Here is a 21,460-nt window from a genome sequence, read left to right as displayed (position 1 = left end):
AAAATAAAGGGGGGAAGTGGAAGAGGGAGCAGGAGGAGCATCAGACAGAAAGGACAAGTGAGAGTAAAACAAAGGGGGAGTGAGGAATAAACTAAAAGTAGAAGAGGAAGAAAGAGTAGAGAAAGGGGGAAGGAGGTGAGGATCAATGATGGAGGTAAGAGAAGGAGAGGAAGGCAATGGTAGGAGAAGAAACAAAGAGACTGAGCAGAGCAAATAAAAAGAGAAGGTATAAAGATAAAGGGGAGAAAGGGAAAGATAGAGACAGAAACAGTGAGGAAAGTAGATAGATAAGTATAAAAAGAAAGAGAGGATGTGGAGAGAGATTGAAAACTATTTCATGCTTGTCTGTGAACTTTGCATGAACCGACAGAAATAATGTGACAAGCCTGTCCCTCCTTCCACTAGATTTGCTGCATGCATAGGTGTGTGATATGTGTGTGACTGTGAATCCTTGTATGTGTGTGAACTCTTTATATTGCTTTTGATGTGTGTGTATGTGTGTACATGTGTGCCCTAACAGATAGAATAGGATGATGATGATTTGAAATGGAGTTTGGCCTGTGCGTAATTATGATCATCTATCTTTATGCCCCGCCAGCATATCATATCATATCACATCACATCATCTCTCTTTCTCAGGGGCGCATGCACACGTGCACATACACACACACACACACACACACCACACACACACACAAACACACACACACACACACACACACACACACACACAAATTGAAAGTAGTAAAAGCTGACTGTTTGCTAGTGATGACTTAGATGATGATGGGCTCAGATGGTGTGCTGATTTATTTGTTACTGCTCGTCTGATGTCACATATTATAAAACTGTGCACGTCTGTGTTTGTGTGGATTTGTGCACATTCATTGTGTACTAGTTCTACTCCGGAAGTGTACGTTTGTGGGTTCATGGGTGCGTCAATGATGTATGTGTTTGTATATGCCTGCTTGTTTGCGTGCTTATGTATGCAGCTTGTGTGTGTTTTGTGTGTGTGTGACAGACATTATTTGATGCAGATTAGTCAGTGTACTCAGATTGCAGGCTGTGTCTCAAAGGCTGATAGACAAATGAATTTGATTTGCTAATGTAATCAAACTAATAAGAAAAACAGCAATGGGCTGCTGAGCGCAAAGCTCATGACTTCAATATTGTTTTTTTTCTCTCACTTTTACTTGAACATCTATCTAGTGAGTGCATTTCATGATTTCATTTTTTTCTCAGAGATTGGAATCAAAATGATTAAAAATACTTTTAATCAGAGGCTCTAATCTGAAACTGATCAGACACCGCTTTTAAAATCAGTGTCATTCTTAATATTAAGGAATTTCATTCACTTGTTAAAAGTGCTGATGTTAGTAAAGGTACTGTTGGTGATGTAATCATATTTTCTTTATGTACACCACTCCACTATCATAGGCTGCCACTACTGTTCAAGTGACTTTTTTATTTTTCACTTTAAATTCAGCCGGTCTGATATGGTGTGTCACACGTGGACATGGCGACAGCTGGTAACATTTGTGAGGCAAGTTGTGTGTGCAGGTATGATGTGTCAGGTTGCTTGACTCTAAAGGCATAAGGTGTGTGTCACCACCAAGGTGTGACCTGATAGAGGTAATACCAGTGTGTGTGTGTGTGTGTGTGTGTGTGTGTGTGTGTGTGTGTGTGTGTGTGTGATCATATTTGTGTTGAGTGTGTGTTTTTAAAGCAGACACCCAAAGCTCTGCATGTTTAAGTGTCATCATTGTCACATTGTCATGGAAACACTGTAAACATGGTGATGACAATCGGACAGACAGGACAATCAACACAGACTGAACTGAATATGTAGGTGAATCTGTGTGTGCGTTTTCATCAAAACACACATTTTTGTACAAAAAAACTTATTTTGCAAAACCATAATCACAACATACATAACAATTCAGAGACCCTTTACAACTTAGATCAGATATAATGCTTATCTATACATTTATTGTTATGTAGACAGGCATTGCATCCTGTAGTGATAACATCAGTATATTATAATATATAACTTGCATCTGTTCTTATCAAGACTATCCCTCAGTTATATTATTATCAAACACAGCATTGAAAGTTGATGGGAAATTCATTGTACGATATATTTTGTTGATTTTTTTTGCAAAAAAATCCTCCTTGACTGATCTCACCTTATTAAAACTATAAATAATACTTTGACACAAACACAGGGACAAAAAGAAAAAGTATTAAGATGGAAGAAAAGCAATGCATGTTTTCCCTCCTCTGTTTTCTCATATTGATTCCATGCTTCCAATACCCACAGGCTTAATCCAATAAAGAAAGCCCAACTTAATCCAAACATTAAGCTCAGATATCAAATATTCTTTTCATAATTTGATTTCATCAATATTTGTTTTCATCTGCAAACAGGAGTGGGTTTGTTTGTATGGGCTGCCAGAGGAAACCATGGTTGTGGTCTACTGGAAAATAGGATGTCTCTCATGCACAAATGTGGACAATGGAACACACACACACACACACACACACACACACACACACACACACACACACCACACACACACACACACACACACACACACACACACACACACACATACACACACACACACACACACACACACACAAGCAAAAACACATTCTTGAAGACATCAACCCTAAATGTATTATGTAGCTAAGGGATAAGCAGAAATGGAAATCAAACACGTACTAGAGAGCACAAAAGAAACCAAATTGACCAAAGCAATGAATCAGATTCTACTAAAGTCATATTCATGAGATGATCTCATTAGACTCTTATTTAAAAAAAAAGGGCAGAGTCAGTTTTATCACTTCAAAGAAGACAAAGTGCTGTCTGTTGTGCTTCTTTTCTTAACTGGCTGAAACAGGTTTGTTACTACAGCAACATTACATTTTCAGGCCAATAAAGCCTCTTGAACTGAATTGAACATAAATGTTTACTGTTAACATTTCTTACGTGTTTGAATAATTGGACAGTTATTGGACGCTACAGTTTATATGATGATAATTTATGAGAAAATAGATCTGATAGATTGAATTACTGGGATTTTCTACCATGCAACTAAACTTTTTAAATCTTGTTTTAACCTTTCACCTTCGCATGTTATGCCTATAAAAGAACACAGCCATATGAATGTTTTTATCTCTTTACACTGTGCTGAATGTGTGTGTCTATGTGAATGGACTGTATGTTTGTGTGTTACTGTAAGAAGGCACCCAGCATGCTGTGACTGTCAAGGTGAGCTAGCCTTAGCCGACAGAATGGGGGCAAATCTGCTTGTGTGTTTGTGTGTATTTCTGTGTATGTGCTTTCATGAGTATACATGCACATGTGAACCCAGACCAGCCTTTTTATTGGAGAGGGTAATGACACTGAGAGGGACAGACAGACTGGAAGATGAAGTAGGGGAAGTAAAGAAATTAGGACAGGTGAAGGCAATGTTGTTTCAGAAGTTCCATGCCAATAAACCCATTGGTTTAACAATTGAAAAAAAATAAAGTGTGTGTATGTTTGTTTGTGTGAGTGGTGGTTGAGAGATATTTCTCTTCTGATTTACCACTCTATGACCCAAAGCCCAACAACCTCTTTGCTGATTGATGACAACACCAGATTTAATAAGGAGGGCCAGGGAGTGACATCATCACTGGTCTGGGCTTTTACATATCTCTATCACACATACGCATACACAGACAGAGAGACACACACACACACACACACACACACACACACACACACACACACACAACACACACACACACACACACACACACAGTACTGTTCTGCATCTCAACAATGTTATAATGTGTGTCAGTGTTAATTTAGAGAGCTGCACTTCTAGAGTCAAGGATGTGGGTATCCATGTGTGTAAATGTGTGTGTGCATATGTGTGTTTGTGTGTGTGTCTTTGTGAGAGAGAGTGTGTGTGTGTGTGTGTGTGTGTGTGTGTGTGTGTGTGTGTGTGTGTGTATGCGTGCGTGTGTGTGTGTATGCGTGCGTGTGTGTGTGTGTGTGTGCGCGCAGAGGTTCCCCTTGGCTGCTGAGACTCAACATTTGATTTGCTAAAAGGAGCAGGACACTTCTATTAATCAATATTTGCTGACTGACTGGGGGCCTTTCTGGCTGACTGACTGGCTGTGCAGTTACTTGACTGACTGATTGGTTAACTAACTGACGGACTGTCTGGCAGTGTGAATGACCAACTGCTCGAATGGTTGACTAAATCTCTAAGTGAAAACCATTTATAACATGACCAAAATAAAGAGCACAGAAGAACAACAGCAGAGGTACAGATTTAAGGGGGGCTTTGCTCATTGGGTGCCTCACTTAATCTGTTATAATTTTCCAATGTTAAAACAAAAGGCATTTTTGAATATGCTGTCGATCAGACCGTTTCAAAATCTAGAATTAAACTTAGATTCAATAAACCTGATCACGGTATCTGTGGAGATATACAGACAGAGATAACCAAAGAGAAAGACAGCGAGGACGGCTGGCTGGGGCAATGCATTAAGAGGGGAGGTGGGAGGCGTGGGAAGGGATAGGGGTTGAGAGATGAGGTTGACTTGATAATGAAGAGGTTAAGGATACCAAGGAGAGAGAGGGTGGGAGGTCAGGTCAGAGAGAGAGGGATAAAAGGAGGGAGAGGCAGAAAGAGACAGAAGTAGAAAGAGAAGGAAAGAGGGTGGAGGTTGAAAGAGGTGGGGGATATTTAGCCATCGGGTCAGAATAGTATTGTGTTAAAGGCTCTTTGGGAGTATCTAGGTTATACCAAGGTAATGTATGTGACCTCCCTGCTTTCCATTCTCTTCCCATTTCCTACACTTTTCTTCTCTCACCTTAGCCTTGTATGTTTTATTTCAAAACTCCTCTTCATTTCTCCATTCTTCTTAATCCTAATTCACACCCGTAAGTAGTAAAAGGAAGAAAGAGAAAAGATAAAAAGAGGCCAATAAAAGACTACAGCAGACTGAAAGATAGAGGGAAGCATGCAGAACATGAGGCAAGAGGACTTCCCTCATCACCTACTATCCCATCACCACCACGGCCACCCAAACCCCTTCTCCCATATCTCCATAAAGGCCGATTAAATGAATAGACAGACAGCAACCCTCGCCCCCGTCCCCTCCACCTCCCTTCCCCAGTTTTTTACAGCTCAATCATTCTGTGTTACTGCAGACACATAGACCGCTTATCCTGAGTGTCAAAATTGAAAAGGGAACGAAAGAAAGAGAGAGAGGGAGAAAGACGGTAAGAAATGAAAGAGCAAGTAAGAGGAGATAGGGAAGCAAGAGAATAGTGGAGGGGAAGTGGGGGGTGGCCCAAGAGCAATTTCTGCCTTGAATAAAGAAAGAATGGGGGAGGGGGTTGTAAAAAAGCACTAATGGCAAGGCCCCTCGTTCTGGTAAAAAAGACTGTGTTATAGGTTCAGGCTCTCGTTCGTTGATTCATTCACTTGTTCGTTCCTTGCTCTTTCGTCAAGTCAAGTGCTCGCCTGTCTGTCTTTCTCTTTTGTGTCCACAAGTCTAGATAAGAGCTGCTGGCATGACTGCCCAGTAGTCATTTAGTTATTATGTAGAGGGAGAGTGACAAAAAGAGAGAGAGTAAAAGAACAGAAAAGACAGGATGAAAAGACTAATTCTACAGACAGATAAATGGCTCATTTTGAATGGGCTTTCTTTCTTTTAATTCACTCTCTCACTCGCTCCTGTTTAAATATTTGCCTCCTCCACTCACCTGACTGCTCCTGGTTCCTCCACACACTCACACACACACACACACACACACACACACACACACACACACACACACACACACACACTAGCTATTAAATTGAGATCTTCTCTTCCCTAATCCATATTATTGGACACCAAAGCCTTTCTGAATAACAACTCAGACAATATTTCCACATGCCCACAGTTTTCTGAGAGTGACAGTATTCTCCTCGTAGACTTCTAAATGTGTGAAAATGTGTGGGGCCACTCATTGCCCACAGTTTGAATCAGCAAAAAGACTTCTACGTAATACTGTGTTTGCATGCTTTTCATCTCTCTATTTGACACACGTGCGGTGTGTGAGGTGCACATTTGTGATTGTGTCCCATTCCTTGTGGGACAACAAGAGACATACACTGGGTCTGAAACCTCATTTTCTTCTCCTAATAACATATCAAATGTTTGCATATAGGCCATATCAGTATGGAAATTAGCCTGCACACACTCATTCACCAACAGCTTTAGAATAAAAGAACCAATAAAAGAGATATGTGTGTATATGTGTGTGTGTTGTCACAAGTAAGGTTGGGCGAGTCTGTGTGTCAAACATGACTAGCAACACACACACACACACACACACACACACACACACACACACACACACACACACACACACCACACACACACACACACACACTGATACACACTGACACACACGCGTAGCCTAGCCTTGTTATCCGGGGGCCTGTCTTGCAGGCAGCCTCTCTAACGCTGAGTGATGTTTAAATTAGTTTACAATTTAGCCTCCTCGCTATCCGCAGACGGCTCTTAACTCAGTGTGTGTATGCGATGTGTTTTTGTGTGTGTTTTTGTGTGTGTGTTTGTGCGTGTGTGAGCGTAACAAATTGTTGCCAGTACGGCAGACATCTAATGACTTCAAATTAGCTGCCTGGCGCTCGCCTTGACACGTTGTTACCACTGTTAGCAGCCTGTGTGTGCATGTATGCGCGTGTACGTGTGTGTGTGTGTATGTGTGTGTGTATGCAGCGCAGCACAGCCATATCATGAGGCATAAATTGGCTTCACCTCTCCTCTCTCTGTCTTTTTTCTCTTTGTTTCTCTGTCTCTCTCCATCAATTTGATTAAAAAAATTACTGTACCATGGCGAGCAGAGACGTGTGCATGTGTGTGTTCACATGTACACCCCGCGCAAACACACAGACACACACACACAAACACACACACACACACACACACACACACACACACACACACACACACACACATACACATCTGCAAAAAGGTTAAGAGGTCTTTCTATTCAAGACTTAAGTCATTGTCGACTCTTTATTGCTTGCCTTGTGTCTTGTGTGTGTGTTTTTGTAGGAGTCTGATAAAGAATGTTGAGGAGGCGTACTTCTTTCTGACAATCCTTTACACCCTAAGTGAACAGTAGCTCATTTTCTGTGTGTACACGTGTGGTGCGTGTGTGTGTGTGTGTGTGAGAGAGAGTATTAGATCAGTGTTCAGTGGTGTAAACAATGAGGATTTCATAAGGTGTTCACATCAGACACACACACACTTGGAAGATGAAGAATTCTATCTTTCTCCGTGAGCAGTGGATTGCCTTTCTCGTTCATCTAATCACACCATCTTCTCTCCTCCACCAAGCAATCGTTGCGCTTCACTCCCTTCAAACACACACACACACCACACACACACACACACACACACACACACACACACACACACACACACACACACACACACACAGCACATAACCAGGCTAACTCAGTCCATTCACCTATAAAAGTAGTGATCAAAAGAAAATGCAAGCCAAATGCGAAACAATACATTAAACATAGACCATTTGTATGTATTTGCGTGTATCCGCAAGTTCCTTTTGTGTATGAATGTATTACACAGTAGGTGATTTCCAGAGATATGGATTAAAAGAAAACGAATAAAATACTAGAATGCAGGACAGGGAGATTACAGGAAATGAGATATATATAGGTATTGGAATAAAGCCATGTGTTGTTTTGAAAGAGAAAAATAAATATTCAAAGGGCCATACTTGGTATATGGATCAATATATATGTCTGCTTACTGTCCATATAGCAGCATATTGATCAATACTCTAACAAGAAGCAATGTATATTCCCATCTCTCTATATCTATTTTTTCCCTTTCGGTTATTTTCACATTTATTAATAAGATATATTATATATCATTTGGAGACACTGTTATCCAATGCCATTGACTTTATTGTTATAGATTTACGCAGCATGACTGAGTGGTATTTATGCCTCTAATCTGGTGCCTTCCCCCTATACTCTCACAACCCCCTATGCTGTTTGAGCAGTGGCAGCGCGGTAATTCTATTCTAGTCTATAACCATATTTCCAGTCGACAATGGGACTAATCTTTGTGCTAATCTGTGTTAATCTGAGGCACAGCTCGTCCCTCCTCTCTGCTGTCCCAGCAGGCTCCTTCACTAAAACCAAAACCAGATTACAGTTTTCATCTCATATGTCTCACTACCTGTGTTCCTCTTCATGTTACCTTCCATGACCACATGCTTTTGTCATTATCAGTATTGCTCTTTTCTTATTTACTAATTTTTGGGTTTATTTATGTACCCTGTCATTATTTAAATGTTCTCCTTTTATGGGTCAGATCCAATTTTAGGAGAGAAAGGGAGTTAGTTTAAACAGATTAGATTCTTCTGTTTTATTGATTGGCCTGTAGAGTGACACTGTTACAGCTACAGTACAAGCTAAAACTGACATCACATTTTACTGTATATATCAAAATCTATTCATTGCTTCATCAATAGAATGTTAATTATTATATTAAGATTGTTACTACACAAACATATGAATTAATCACTTCATTGTGACTTCAAACAATAACATTTATCTTAAAAAATGGTCTGTGCCCATATACACATTGTGTCTCTCATAAAACAATACAAAACCTAAAAAAAAAAAAAAATCAAACCTTGTTCCTTGTTCTACACAGGTGAAGGTAGATATTTACTCATGTTATCCTGGATGTATATTTGTATGACATCTTTGGGACTGTGACTTGTAATACCGGTACATACATAGTTCACCAGAAGGCTAAAGCTGTGTTTTTCAAAGGGTTTTGCCATATATACAGTATGGTACAGTGACTCACAAACACACCCACACACAAACATATATACATATCGAACGTTAGGGGATTGGACTGTTTGGTTTAAAAGGTCATAATACGTGTGTGTGTGTGTGTGGTGTGTGTGTGTGTGTGTGTGTGTGTGTGTGTGTGTGTGAAGGTGTGATACCAGTAAGGGCATTTGGTTGGTCAGGTGGAGTCAACAGTTCATACTGTCTGAGTGGATTAAGGTGAAAGGTCAGGCCTCAGTACCAGGTGTACTTGTGTGTATGTAAGTGTGCCTGAACTGCAATTAGAGCAGCTAATTCCAACCTTGTACTCTGCCAATTTTCACATCATCTGTGTCTATTCTGTATATGTGTGTGGGTGTGTGTATAAAATCTCCTGTACTCTGGAATTGTAAAACAAAAACAATGTATGTATGAACCTATGTGTGTGTATACTGCCACAACACAAAACCACGTTAGGCTCAGTGTAAAAGTCAAGTTTCAGCAGATGTTTTCTTCTTACCTGGGATATGTTTGGCCCAGCCAATGTTGACTACTAGTTCTCTGTCCGCCAGGTCACACAGCGTAGTCAGGGCCTTGATGTCGCTGTCTGGTACTGTTGGGTCAGGCATGGCGTAAATCTTCTCTGGCTCGGCCACCAGCAGGTGAGAGACGATTTTGTTATCTGCAAGGCAGCCAAAGGCAACTGACATGACCACCAGACAAGGAGAAAGACACAGAGACAGAGAGATGGTGAATTTTTGCCGTGTTAGGCTGCCAGCTGTTCCACACCAATCTGGTGCAAAAATGTGTAAGGACATATGCAAAATCCATTATAACATGTCTTGCTAAATAACACTTATATCTTAAAGAATGTCCACATGTAGCAAAAAAGTAGCTGACATAACCATTAGACTAGGAGAAATAGAAAGAGACATGTTGCAACACATTATACATTTCAGTATTCTCCATAGTGTACATCACACAAACCACGATGTGAGATACATTACATATACAGCATTATATACAATATATATGTGTGTGTGTGTTTGTGTATATTGTATTGTATACAAAATCGAATATGTACAACTAGAATAATTTAAACTTGTTTGCCACTCTGAAAAATCTTGGAATGTATAAACCTTTAAAATGGTCAAACAACACACTTTTAATAAGCACCAAAAGAAATGTAAGTTTAAAAGTACATTTGTTACATTATTTGAAGTCATTTTTTTTTTACATTATAACTTTTGTGTATACAGTTATTATATAGTATATTATAGTTGAGATGCTTCAGGGTGTGATTAAAGGCAATAACTGCTGTTGATTCATGTTTCTTAAAACATTGTCTTTTGTATCACCGCCTTAAGAAGCCTCCGTGATACTACATACAGAAGGGAAAGATAATACTGAAAGCCAAACAGCTCAGCTGTTAATAGTGACATGTGGTGATGAGATCTCTATGGTCCATTAGTAACAGACTGATACCCTGCTTCCAAATTAATCCACTGACTAATCAAGTATGGGAATAATAACAGAGGATAGAAAAGCAAAGAGAGGAGCGAAGGATTATAGAAAAGAGAGAGGGATGTAAGTAAAGAAAAAAGTGGGAGAAGATAGACAGGTAGAAATAGAGCCATGGACAGATTGTAAAATACAGACAGGAAGAGTCGAGAGAGCGACAGCTAGATAGAGATAAACAGCAAAGGAGAGTGAAACAGAGTTGGGGGGATGAGTTGTGTATTGATCCAACACTCTCCACCCAAATTCCACACAAACACACACACACACACACACACACACACACACACACACACACACACACACACACACACACACACACCACACACACACACACACACACACATGCCCCATGTACACATGTACATAGATATATTCTTCCCATCCTCTTCCCTCCAGCTCCAGGGTCGTTTGAGCCAAACCAATCCCAGTCACACTGCAGTATCTGTGGGTAAATCTTATTTAATGTTTCCCTAATTAGAATCAATGGAAGCCCATTTCCAAACCCTGGGCTATTGTTCTGTTCTCACACAATCAATGGGGACGCTGAGGCTAGGGATTGGGCTTCAGATAGATAGGCTGTGTGCGTGTATCTGTGCGAGAGACAGAGGGACAAAATTTTTTTTGTGTGTGTGTATTGACTGTGTGAGAAAAGAAGAAGACATACCCAGCCAGTCTATATCAGGGCAGAGAGATATTTGAGTTCATACATAAATTAAGGAAATTATGTAAATAGGAACTAAAGCCTGAATAACTATTTAGAGTGGTAACTTGTAATTCCAATTACTCATGTTGAAACTCTACTCCAAAATGTGTCAAATCCCTGATAAAAAAATAACAGGACTAAAGAGTTAAGTATAACTAAACTTGTTTTAAGAAACTCTGTAGCCCGTCAGTGAATGCAAACACATACATACATTAAACACAGACACACATATTATACACAGACTCATATTATCCCATCATTTAAATGATTAGTAGTGCAGAAATCCCGGTAAGCTGTTGTGCAGCCATTCAGCATATTGGCCTAAAGCAGAATATGCTCCAGCTTTAAGCAAAATGGGCTTTGGGGACCAAGCTGCTAAACACTACTCAATCTGCACTGCATATGTGTGTGTGTGTGTTTGTGTGTGTGTGTGTGTGTGCGTGTGTGTGTGTGTCGTGTGTGAGCAGACGCTTAGCTAAAGAGCTAACTCCAGTTTGATGTGGTTGCCAGATTGGATTTAATCCGGATTAGGGTTCTGGCTGTTCCCCCTCCCTTCTTCTCCACTTCTCTCCCCCTCTGAGAAACCTTCTCATTCATGCTCAGTCTCTCCCTCTCTCTCCACCTGTCTCTCTGTCACTCTCACTCACTCTCTCCCTTGTTAATTTTTCAATCATCAGGCTTTGGCAGTGGTTTTATTCTTTAAAAAATGCAGTCAATCCAGCCGGAGCTAAATTAATACCTTTATAGTGAAATATTACACATATAAAATGTTATGACCCCAAACTGGTAGCAGTAGAGACAAGGAGATAAACTTGGTCCCAAACAGATGGGCTTCTCACTACCCTGTGTCTATTTATGTGTGTGTGTTTAATTTATTTTTACTGTCCAACTGTCATTAGGATACAAACTGATGGAAAGGCAGTGCCTTGTACTACGGATCTCTGAACGATTCCTGCCTATTACATGAACGCTGTCTGCACATAAGAATATAATATGATAGAATCTGAATGTTTTTTGTTTATTTCTAAGGAAGATTTTCCTTGTGCACTGTCCATAGTATGTCCCTCCCTCTGCACACTATTTTTGATGTTGTTGTCACTGTAGCACGATTGTCAATTTGTAGAGTATGAGTTACTGTGCACCAAGGACAATATGTAAATGTCTGTCCTTGAAAATCCCTGCTCAACCTCGAAGAGAAAAGGGCTATTATATATACTGTTACCACTCAGAGTCTGTGTGTGCATGTGTGTGTTTATTCTTACATGGCTTCTTGGGAGGCAGAGCCAGCTGTGGGTTCAGGTAAGGACTGTTGTCGGCATCTATCCGGCGTTTATACTTCTGTCTCCCGCCACGAACCCTGTCGAGACGAACACCTGTAAAAAATGACAGAAGAAATTTATTAATACACTGTGTGTGACACTGAAACTTTTGAACTCTTTTGACTACTTAACACAAAGACAAGGAATATAAAATAAAATATAAATAGAGAGAGTGGAAATGAGATGAAAACATGCGGACTGAAAGAAGATTACATATGATGTCTGGGAGTAAAGTGATAGTTGTGCTGTTTCTGCAGCGCATACATGGGTGTGTGTCTGTTTTACAGAAACTTTTCCCTCTTTTATTCTACAACAAGACTAAATTAAAGAGACACAATTGAAGTAAAATGTCTCTCTCTTTCTGTGTCTCTCATGCGTTCTCTTTGGCTTTCTGACTTACACTTTTCCTGTCTCTTGCCCAATCTCTGTCTCTCTCTTTCTGTCTCGTTAATTAATTGACACAAAGGAGTCCTAATTTAATTAGGCCTATCTCTCAGGGGATTGGATGTTACCGTGGTTACCACTTAAAGATGGATAAGGTAGAGAGAGGTGTCATGGACCCTGGAGGAGGAGAGAAGAAGAATCTGAAAGGGCTGTCAAATGTTTTAAAACGAACCCAATGCAATTATTTGTTTGTATCATTCAGAAATAAAATCACGCTCAACAGAGAAGAACACCATCTTCAGATCTTTCATCAACAGACGGTCTAGGGAAAAAACTTGACCTAATATTGAACACACCATGAACAGTATCACACTTCTTGTTTAGTGCTTTACACTCTAACAGCCCCACTGATTTGAAGGGTTTTCTCATACAAAGTGCATCTAAAATGGTAAGGATTTATATGTATAGACAGAGAGAAAAAGAGCGAGAGGAGGGGGCAAAAAGAGAGAGAGAGCAAAAGAGAGATTTGCTAACACAGAGAGATTTAAATCCTCTGAAAAATGTGCTGACCATGACCGAGACAACACACCTAAGAGATTTAACAAGGACTGACTTCCTATTGGCAGCAAAGAAGAAAAAATGTCAGGAAGCATGTGTTCGCATTCATTGGCATTTGTAAGTGCTTGTAAGTGCACGTGTTTCCCTGTTTTTATTTGTATTGCGTACATGTGCACATTTTGGTGGGTGGTTTTATTCAAACCATCTTGCAGTGACGTGAGTGCACACATTTTTTTTATGGAAATGTAGTCATTTAGAAACCTCTAACTGACTCAGGCAGCAGTCAACCCAGTGAACTGAACATGACATGCATGTGTGTGTGTGTTTGTGTGCGTGCTTGAGACGAAAATAGGTAGACAGAAGGGCTAACAGTCCAGGTACAGTGGGGGGGACAGTGTCAGCAAACGGTCAAGAAACTCTTAACACCAGGGGGTACAAACCCACTCACGCACCCACTTTGTCTTTCTCTCACACACACACACACACACACACACACACACACACCACACACACACACACACACACACACACACACACACATTGACACAACATCTATGTTTCTCTAACCCATACCCCATGTTGTGTTTGGGTAAGCCCTGACAAGCAGCTTGCTCAGTCACTACCTGGGTCATTGGTTGGTCAGAAGAGGAGAGGGAGACCGAGAGAAAGCAGAGACAGACTATCAGAGCTAGAAGAGCATCAGAAGCAAGACAGAAGGTGGAAGGTGAAAGAAAGCGTTTGATCAGAAGCTTAAGTCAATAGGTAGTTGTGTCACTGTGCTGTATGGCGACAAACATTCTAGCCTCAGATTGAAACTAAATTCAGCGAGAAATTAACTCAAATTTGATGCAGATATCAAAATGTGAATTTGGGCAAACATCTGTTTCCCATGTCTGTACTGTAGCATCACTAGTTTTATTACTGACTATGGCACGCACACTTTTCCCCTATCACACACAAACTCTCACATGCAGAGTCTCAATTTTTCACTTTCTCTTTTCCTTACACCTTAAAGACCCAGTGCTGTGCTGAGTTCACTTTATAAAGAGCCCTCTCTAACTACCTCATCTATTTTCCACAAAATTAACTCTCTCTCAGCACTGATTAATGATCAAATCTAAATGAATCAAATTAAAAATCGAAAATTATATTTCCAAAGCCCACAAAAACTAGACAGGAGGAGACTAGTGGGAGAGCGAGAGTGCTCTACCTCCTCTTAACAAATGAGCCTTCAAGTCATAAAGTATGGGCAAGAGAGGAGAAGAGGGAAGGAATGAGAAGAGGAGAGGAGAAGAAAAGGGTCATGGGAGAGAAAATGGAAGAATGAGAAAAAATTAAAATGGAATGTGGAAAAAGTAAAGGCGAGGGAAGAACTAACTATTTTAACAGGGAATGGGTAAGAAATCGAATAAAAAGGCAAGATAAAAGAAATACATTTTGATAAAAACTGATGAAAGGCATGAAAGGAAGTGTGGCTAAAAAAGAGGAGAGAGGAGTATAGAGCACAGGTTGTGAAATAAGAGGAGAAGGGGAGGGGTAAGTAATAGATGGGCTGGTAAACAAAAGAAGAAAGGACAGTGAGAAAAAAATGAAATGAAATGAGAGTGAAAAGGAGGGATGAAGTGAAGGGTAATAAAAGAAAATTAGATAGGAATAGAATAATGAGAGAAAGATCCATGAATGAAAAGACCAAATCCACAGAGGTTATACGCCTTAATTACGTGCTTTAATTATTATGTCAACTAACAGTACACCTCTACACAGTCTATTTCACACACACACACACACACACACACACACACACACACAGTGACAGTGATGAAGGTGAATCTTTCCTATCGTGGGAATATTACTATCTGTCAATAGCACGATCCGCACTGATCACATCAGCATAGATTTTACACTGCACTTGTGTTACTCTGTGTCAGCATGTGTGTGTGTGTATGTGTGTTTGAACAATTGAGGGATTGCGAGTAAAATGCCTTTGACACCTAAGTGCTATTGAAGAGAGAACCGTCAAGCATGGAGAGAGAAATGTAGAATAGAGAGGAAAAGAGAAAAGAGAAGACATGGGGACAGACACAAAATGGATTGATTTCAGAGGGTCAATGATATGATAAGAGAATGAGAGGATGAAAAAGGGCAAAAACAGGAGTGAGGGATAGAATGGAAAGAGCAGTAGGCAGACAAATAGAATGATTTATTTCTATTGATGACAGGAAAGAGAAAGAAGGACAAAAAAATGCACAAGAGGAAGAGAAAATTTAAAGGGGCAGAGATGAGGAGAAGAAGACGGAGAGAGTAGTTTTATGGTAATTGAAGTTTAACAGGGTTGAAGTCGCTCTTCCACCTTAGACCAGGTTATCTCCTTATGTTTCTGTGGGTGTGTGTATTTGCGAGTGTGTGAGTGAAACCGCAGTGTTGATGTAATAACATAAAGGGTTTTCCTATGTGGGTTTAACAACTGATGGGCGAGTAGATTGGGTAAGACAACAGACCCATTTAAATCTAAAGTGTGCGTGAGTGTGTTTATGAATAATTTGCATTTGAGGAAGAAATAACAAGAGTCAGAAAAATATCTGCATATACAGCTACAAGAATCCCAGAATATGCATTATTTTGTGGTGTTACTGGTTGGTTCAAACCACTGTAAGAATCAAAATAATTACTGTTTCATATGTGTTATGTTCAAATCTAAAAAAAGGACACTAGAGAGCTCAAAGAAAGCAATAAAAAAGGAGGGGTGGAAGGGAGTGTGTGTAGTGTCATGCGGTGACGTTGTTTAGACCAGAACAGATCAGAACAGCAGTGCCTTAGGCAGCGGGCAGGTGGCTGTCACTGGTGTGTGAATATGTGTGTGTGTTTGTGGTAATGTGGGCATGTGTGTGAGACCATGTGAGGTCTCTAAAAAATAGTGCCTTTTCCACATTATTGGCCCTTTTTCTTTGAAGGCTGTGTATACTGATATATATATATATATATATATATATATATATATATATACTTTTGATTGTTAAAAAAAAAATATATATATATATATATATATATATTTTTTTTAACAATCAAAAGTCTTTGTTTTTTATAATAGTTGTGACACATGAGACTGTTTTTATGGAATTTGTGTGAGGGTTGGATAAAACCGTTGTTGTGAGCTGTCAAATGCAACTGAAAACAACAGCTACATGTTGCTATTACATAAATTGCCATTCCCAAACAGTCTTTCTGCCTCATCTCCTCTGCTCTCTAGACAAACAGAAAGAAAGTGTATGTGAAAGAGAGCGGACCACTTAGGCAGATCTCTCGTCAAAGTATTTCCATTATCGCTCCTTTCTAGCTGGGATGCAACCAGATGCCAGTCACACACACACAAACACTCACTCAGGACAGACACTACAGGGCCACATTTAGCTACAAGTTTCCCATGGGGGAACACCAGACGCCACCAGTTGTCTGGCGCTCCCCTCCTCTATTTCTCTGTCCTCTCCTCTTGCCTCTTCACCTTTCCCATCACTTGCTCTTTCCCCCTCTTTATCATCTACTTTCATTCTTTCTTGCCTTCTTCTTGCATTTGACTCTTGCACTATTCCTTTCCCAATCATCCATTTATGTTGACCCACAAAATGGGTTTTCCTTGCCATTTAATTTTCTTTCTTATTTTTCTTACCTTTTTAATCATAGATATCTTTTAGGAAATATGTCCTTTATAAGAGACAAATTGTCTTGTGTTTTGTATGTGAACATGTGTTGGCCAGCCGTCTTGACTGTTGTGTCTATGACAGAATGTGTGTGCAGCAATAAGATTGGATAGCAGCAGTCAGGACTGTTGAGCATGAAGCGAGTTATGATGCATACTGCCAGCTGTTTGTAGACACCATACACACACCAACACTCACACAGACTGAGGCCTTCCACCCAATCTCACTCATTAGGTCTTAGAGGCCGTGGGGAGCATGGCCAAAGTTGGCACGAGCTGTTGTGTGCATGTGTGGGGCAATGTGCCAAGGTTTATATTTGCAGTCCGTGGAATGTCTCTCTAGTAGTCTACCATCTGAATCCAGCTGACCGTTTACGGCAATATAGAGACGAAGGCTTTGGTTTTGGAACCAACCCATTCTGTCTGTTTAACCATGATTCATCAGACGTGCCATCATCAAAGCTGCTATGTTGTAAGGGAGCAAATATGACCAAATGTACAATGTACATGCATACTGAAAATTGCTGGCTGCTGGTCTGTGTGGCTCTGCCAAAGCCTTTCATGTTCAAATGTCTGATCTGTGTTTTGTATGCTATTCATGCCAATTGTACGCATTACTGCTGAATTTGAATGCATTATGTCTGTCTTGCTTTGCCAGTTGTGTACAAGTAGGAATAACTGTGACAGCTACAGTGTTATTATGTTTGCTTGTTTTCTAACCTGTCAAATAAATTATAAAATGTATTTTCTGAGGTAAGCAGTTGCTAAAAAATCACTTTAACCCTCTCCTGTTTCATTGCTTTTTATCAAACCTTTTACCTGCAATAACACCCCTTTCCTCTCACTCCCTCCTCCCCTCTCTCAAGGCAGATTTAAGCCCCGCCCCTGTGACCTTTCAGTCTTCAGCTGACGCATCATTATGACCCCATTAAAAATGGACAGACAGCCATTGCCAGAGGGGAAGTTCTCATAATATAGTCAGGCCTTTTAATTGCCTTGCTCCAGAAATTAGCTGCTACATATTGGTGGGTGAGTGCCCCATGTTCATTCCTTCCTTCAGTTTACCCCTTGCTCGTTTACTCTTGTCTTCTCCTCTCATTTTGGGTAAGAAACGTTCAATATTCATTTTGTGTGTCTTCACATGACCAGGTGTGTGTTTAAGAGATCATGTAAAGAAACGGTTCTGATCTGAGTTGGTTAACTGACCCTCTGGCTTCTTGTTCTCCTCTCCCTTTCCATTACACACACACACAAACACACACGCACACACTCTTCCTTGCTGCCTCACTTGCTCTTCATCTCACCCTATCGGTCTCCCACGGCGACAAAGCTAATTTGAGGCAGATCTTGCCCTAAGGGGTAAACTATAGCATCTAACTAACACACACACACACACACACACACACACACAACACACACACACACACACACACACACACACACACACACACACACTCTACTTCATGTCCTCCAACCCACTTCCCACCCCATCCCACTTCACCCTTACCACTTTATCTTCACCTTTCTCCTGTGAGCTAGCCCCTGACAACCACAGTTAGCTCTGATGCTAAATGATCTAGCCACTTACCATTATCATCAATGCAATTTTGCTGCAACAATGCATACACCCAGAAGGGTGAACATAAAACACAGTAGGCAATGTTTTTAAATAGTGTCTGTGCAAAAAATTGTTAGTTGAGCATAATAAATGTTTATCCAGGTAGAATGACAATTGCTTTGCCATTCTGTACATTGTTCTTTACAAAGATGTATGTTGTTGTCATTCCAGACAAGGTCTTTGTTTATATTTTAGCAATGTTCATTTTTCTTTATGGGTAATGTTTCAGTTCAGCTGAGTCCTCTCCAGTCACACCACTGCATTACAATGGGTTTGAGTCAGGGTTTCTATTTTAGAATAATAATTCAAGTGGAAGTTTCAGGTGTTATGAAGTATATCCGCAGCATGCACTAGTTTGAATGAAAATAACAAAATGTACTGTATACTATATATTATTAACTTATATCTCCAGCAGAATAAAGCAATTATAGTTTTGGATCTTTGTCCTAGTTCAAAAACAGTGAAAATGAGAAAATATAGGTAAATGGATGTATCACTCTTCTAAATGACCCTTATTCATATGTAGAGTGGGACCTCCTGTATTAAATTCCCACCCACCACAACAAATGAGGTGGCTGTGGTCTGTCATGTTGATGTATATATATGTAGGCCTTTGTGTGTGTGTGTGTTGTGTGTGTGTGTGTGTGTGTGTGTGTGTGTGTGTGTGTGTGTGCGTGTGTGTGTGCGCACAACATATGTGCGTGGAGAATAGGCTGTATAAAAGGAAGCAGGGAAGCAGCGGCAACATAAGGTAGCATGGTTCTGCTCTTGTGGGCAAACCACATCTTTAAGAATAAAAAAAAAAAATCAATAGCATGTCCACCTCTCTTGTTCACATTTAAAATCTAAAGGTATGTTAAAAGGTATTGATGACAGAAATAATATTCTCTTGCAAATGAGGGCTTTTTTGGGGAGTTTATCAGATGTGATTTCTGTGTCCAGTAAGAGGAGGAAGTCTGAGCTGTGTAAACTGTTGGAGCGGCCAATAATGCATGCAGTTACACATGTGTAGGTATTTGTGGCCATACACATATGAGAGATAGAGAGAGAGAGGGGGGGGGAAGCTCTAATATATCTTAACTTCACCTTATAATATACAACATTTTGCATAGTAAAGTAAGAGAGACTATTCTAAAGACAGGGAAAACATTTAGCTTAGTCAGAATTATGCCATGATGATTTTTATTTTTATTTTAGCCTTTTTACTACAACCAATATCAGTTTAAGTCTAGTTAGTTTTAGATTACTGAAAGCTTTACTTCGAACTGCAATCTTGATTCTCAAGCATGTCATAGTTTTTGTTTGAGAAGATATGTATTTATGTAGTTAAAAAAAAATGTTTTTACAGTTTTTTGTGGGAAATGTGACATCAGGCATGTGGAGTTTTCTACCCATAGAATATTTTTTATAAACTGCTTATGAGGTTAATATATTGTCCATGTTTTAGTTTTTTATTACAATTGTCTGGTTAAAAATGTGAGTGGGATATAGCTGCAGGTATGGATGGGTGTCATGGTGCCAACAGGATGGAAAGAAAAGCGATTGAAGAAGAGAATGGATGAACGAAAGGCACACGAGAAGCAAAAGAAACAGTACAGTAATACTGAGTGGGAGCATTGGAGGGAGAGATGAAGACAGGAATGGATGGAGAGAGGGCTGGCAGGCGTCGGCAGAGGCACGCTCCCTGACCACTGTAAGGAAGGGGGCGTAGGCCAGGTCTCCCATCAATTACAACCTTGACCCTCCTCTCTTCTCCTTTCTCTCTCTCTTTCTCTCTCTCTCTCTCACACAAACACACTTTCTGCTTCATTCAACCATCCTCCCCCTGCCTCTCATCCTCCCCTGGTCCCTTTCCTCTGCTCCTATAAATCAATCGCTTCTCTCTTCGTCCCTCCCCCAAGCTTTCTCCCCCCTCCCACTATTCCTCTCTCCTCTTCATCCCTCGCCACTCCTCTCCCTCTTTTCATCGTTGGAAGTGCAGTGGGAGTAGAAAGGTCAGAGGTTGGCAGACAAGAGGGAGAGAAAGAGGCAGAGGCAATGAGGGAGTGTGAAAATGAGAGAGTGAGTGTATTTAATCAAAGTGGTGTGGGGGCAGATAATATCTCGTTTTGATTTTTTTTTCACCGTTCTTCGCCACTGAACTGCTGAGTGTGAGTGTTGCAATTATCCTGCAGTGTTCTACACTATGTATGTTTATCTCATTTAGCTAAGACAAGGATGTGGGCCTTTTCGTGTGCAAATGCCCTCGGTAACTACTGCACATAACTGTGAAGTGAGAAGTGAACATACACAGTGACAGAAGGAAAGAGTGATGGTGAAAAAAAAAAGAGCTGTCAGACGAATTTCGATACAAAAAGACTTAGAGTTGTAACATGGACATGGCAAACAGGAGTGACATAATGCCCAGTGGGGAGGCACCGTGTAATATGCACTCACTAAAGTTAATTTGACTGGCAAAACAGTTAAAGACCTTCTTACGTTACACAATAATAAAAGTCATCATTTTTAAAAAGTGAAAGGTTTTGCATACATTTTTACTTCTTCCAACCACATAATAAATTAAGTAGATTTTCAAATTGCAATAATATAATCCTACATTGAATCATTGTGAAAACAAAACTTTCTAGATGGGTTGTTACTTTGGCCAGGTCACCATCAAAAAATCTAATTAGTACATTCAGGATTTTGTCCATGTTGACATTAGTTACTTCATGTACATTTATTATAAACTTTGCTTTGTTTAGGTTTTCATATAGCTAGACGTCTAAA

The 21,460-nt window shown here is 40.1% G+C and overlaps 1 protein-coding gene across 12 annotated transcripts in view; it reads right to left on the bottom strand.

Annotated features, from left to right (window-relative positions):
• esrrga (estrogen-related receptor gamma a) overlaps positions 1 to 21,460 on the bottom strand; it is a 163,962-nt gene that overhangs the window by 20,909 nt on the left and 121,593 nt on the right. For 8 of the 12 annotated variants that reach the window (XM_032513695.1, XM_032513691.1, XM_032513687.1 and 5 more), the window contains 2 exons: positions 12,381 to 12,491; positions 9,415 to 9,597 (listed from right to left, as the gene is read on the bottom strand). In XM_032513695.1, coding sequence (XP_032369586.1) covers positions 9,415 to 9,597; positions 12,381 to 12,491 — 294 coding nt within the window. The remainder of the gene's footprint in view (positions 1 to 9,414; positions 9,598 to 12,380; positions 12,492 to 21,460) is intronic. The other 4 variants (XM_032513637.1, XM_032513664.1, XM_032513656.1 and 1 more) reach the window with 1 other exon arrangement.

This window comes from Etheostoma spectabile, chromosome 1 (genome assembly GCF_008692095.1).
Source record: "Etheostoma spectabile isolate EspeVRDwgs_2016 chromosome 1, UIUC_Espe_1.0, whole genome shotgun sequence".
NCBI classification, from domain to species: Eukaryota; Metazoa; Chordata; class Actinopteri; order Perciformes; family Percidae; genus Etheostoma; species Etheostoma spectabile.
This window is presented reverse-complemented; position numbering and strand designations above follow the sequence as displayed.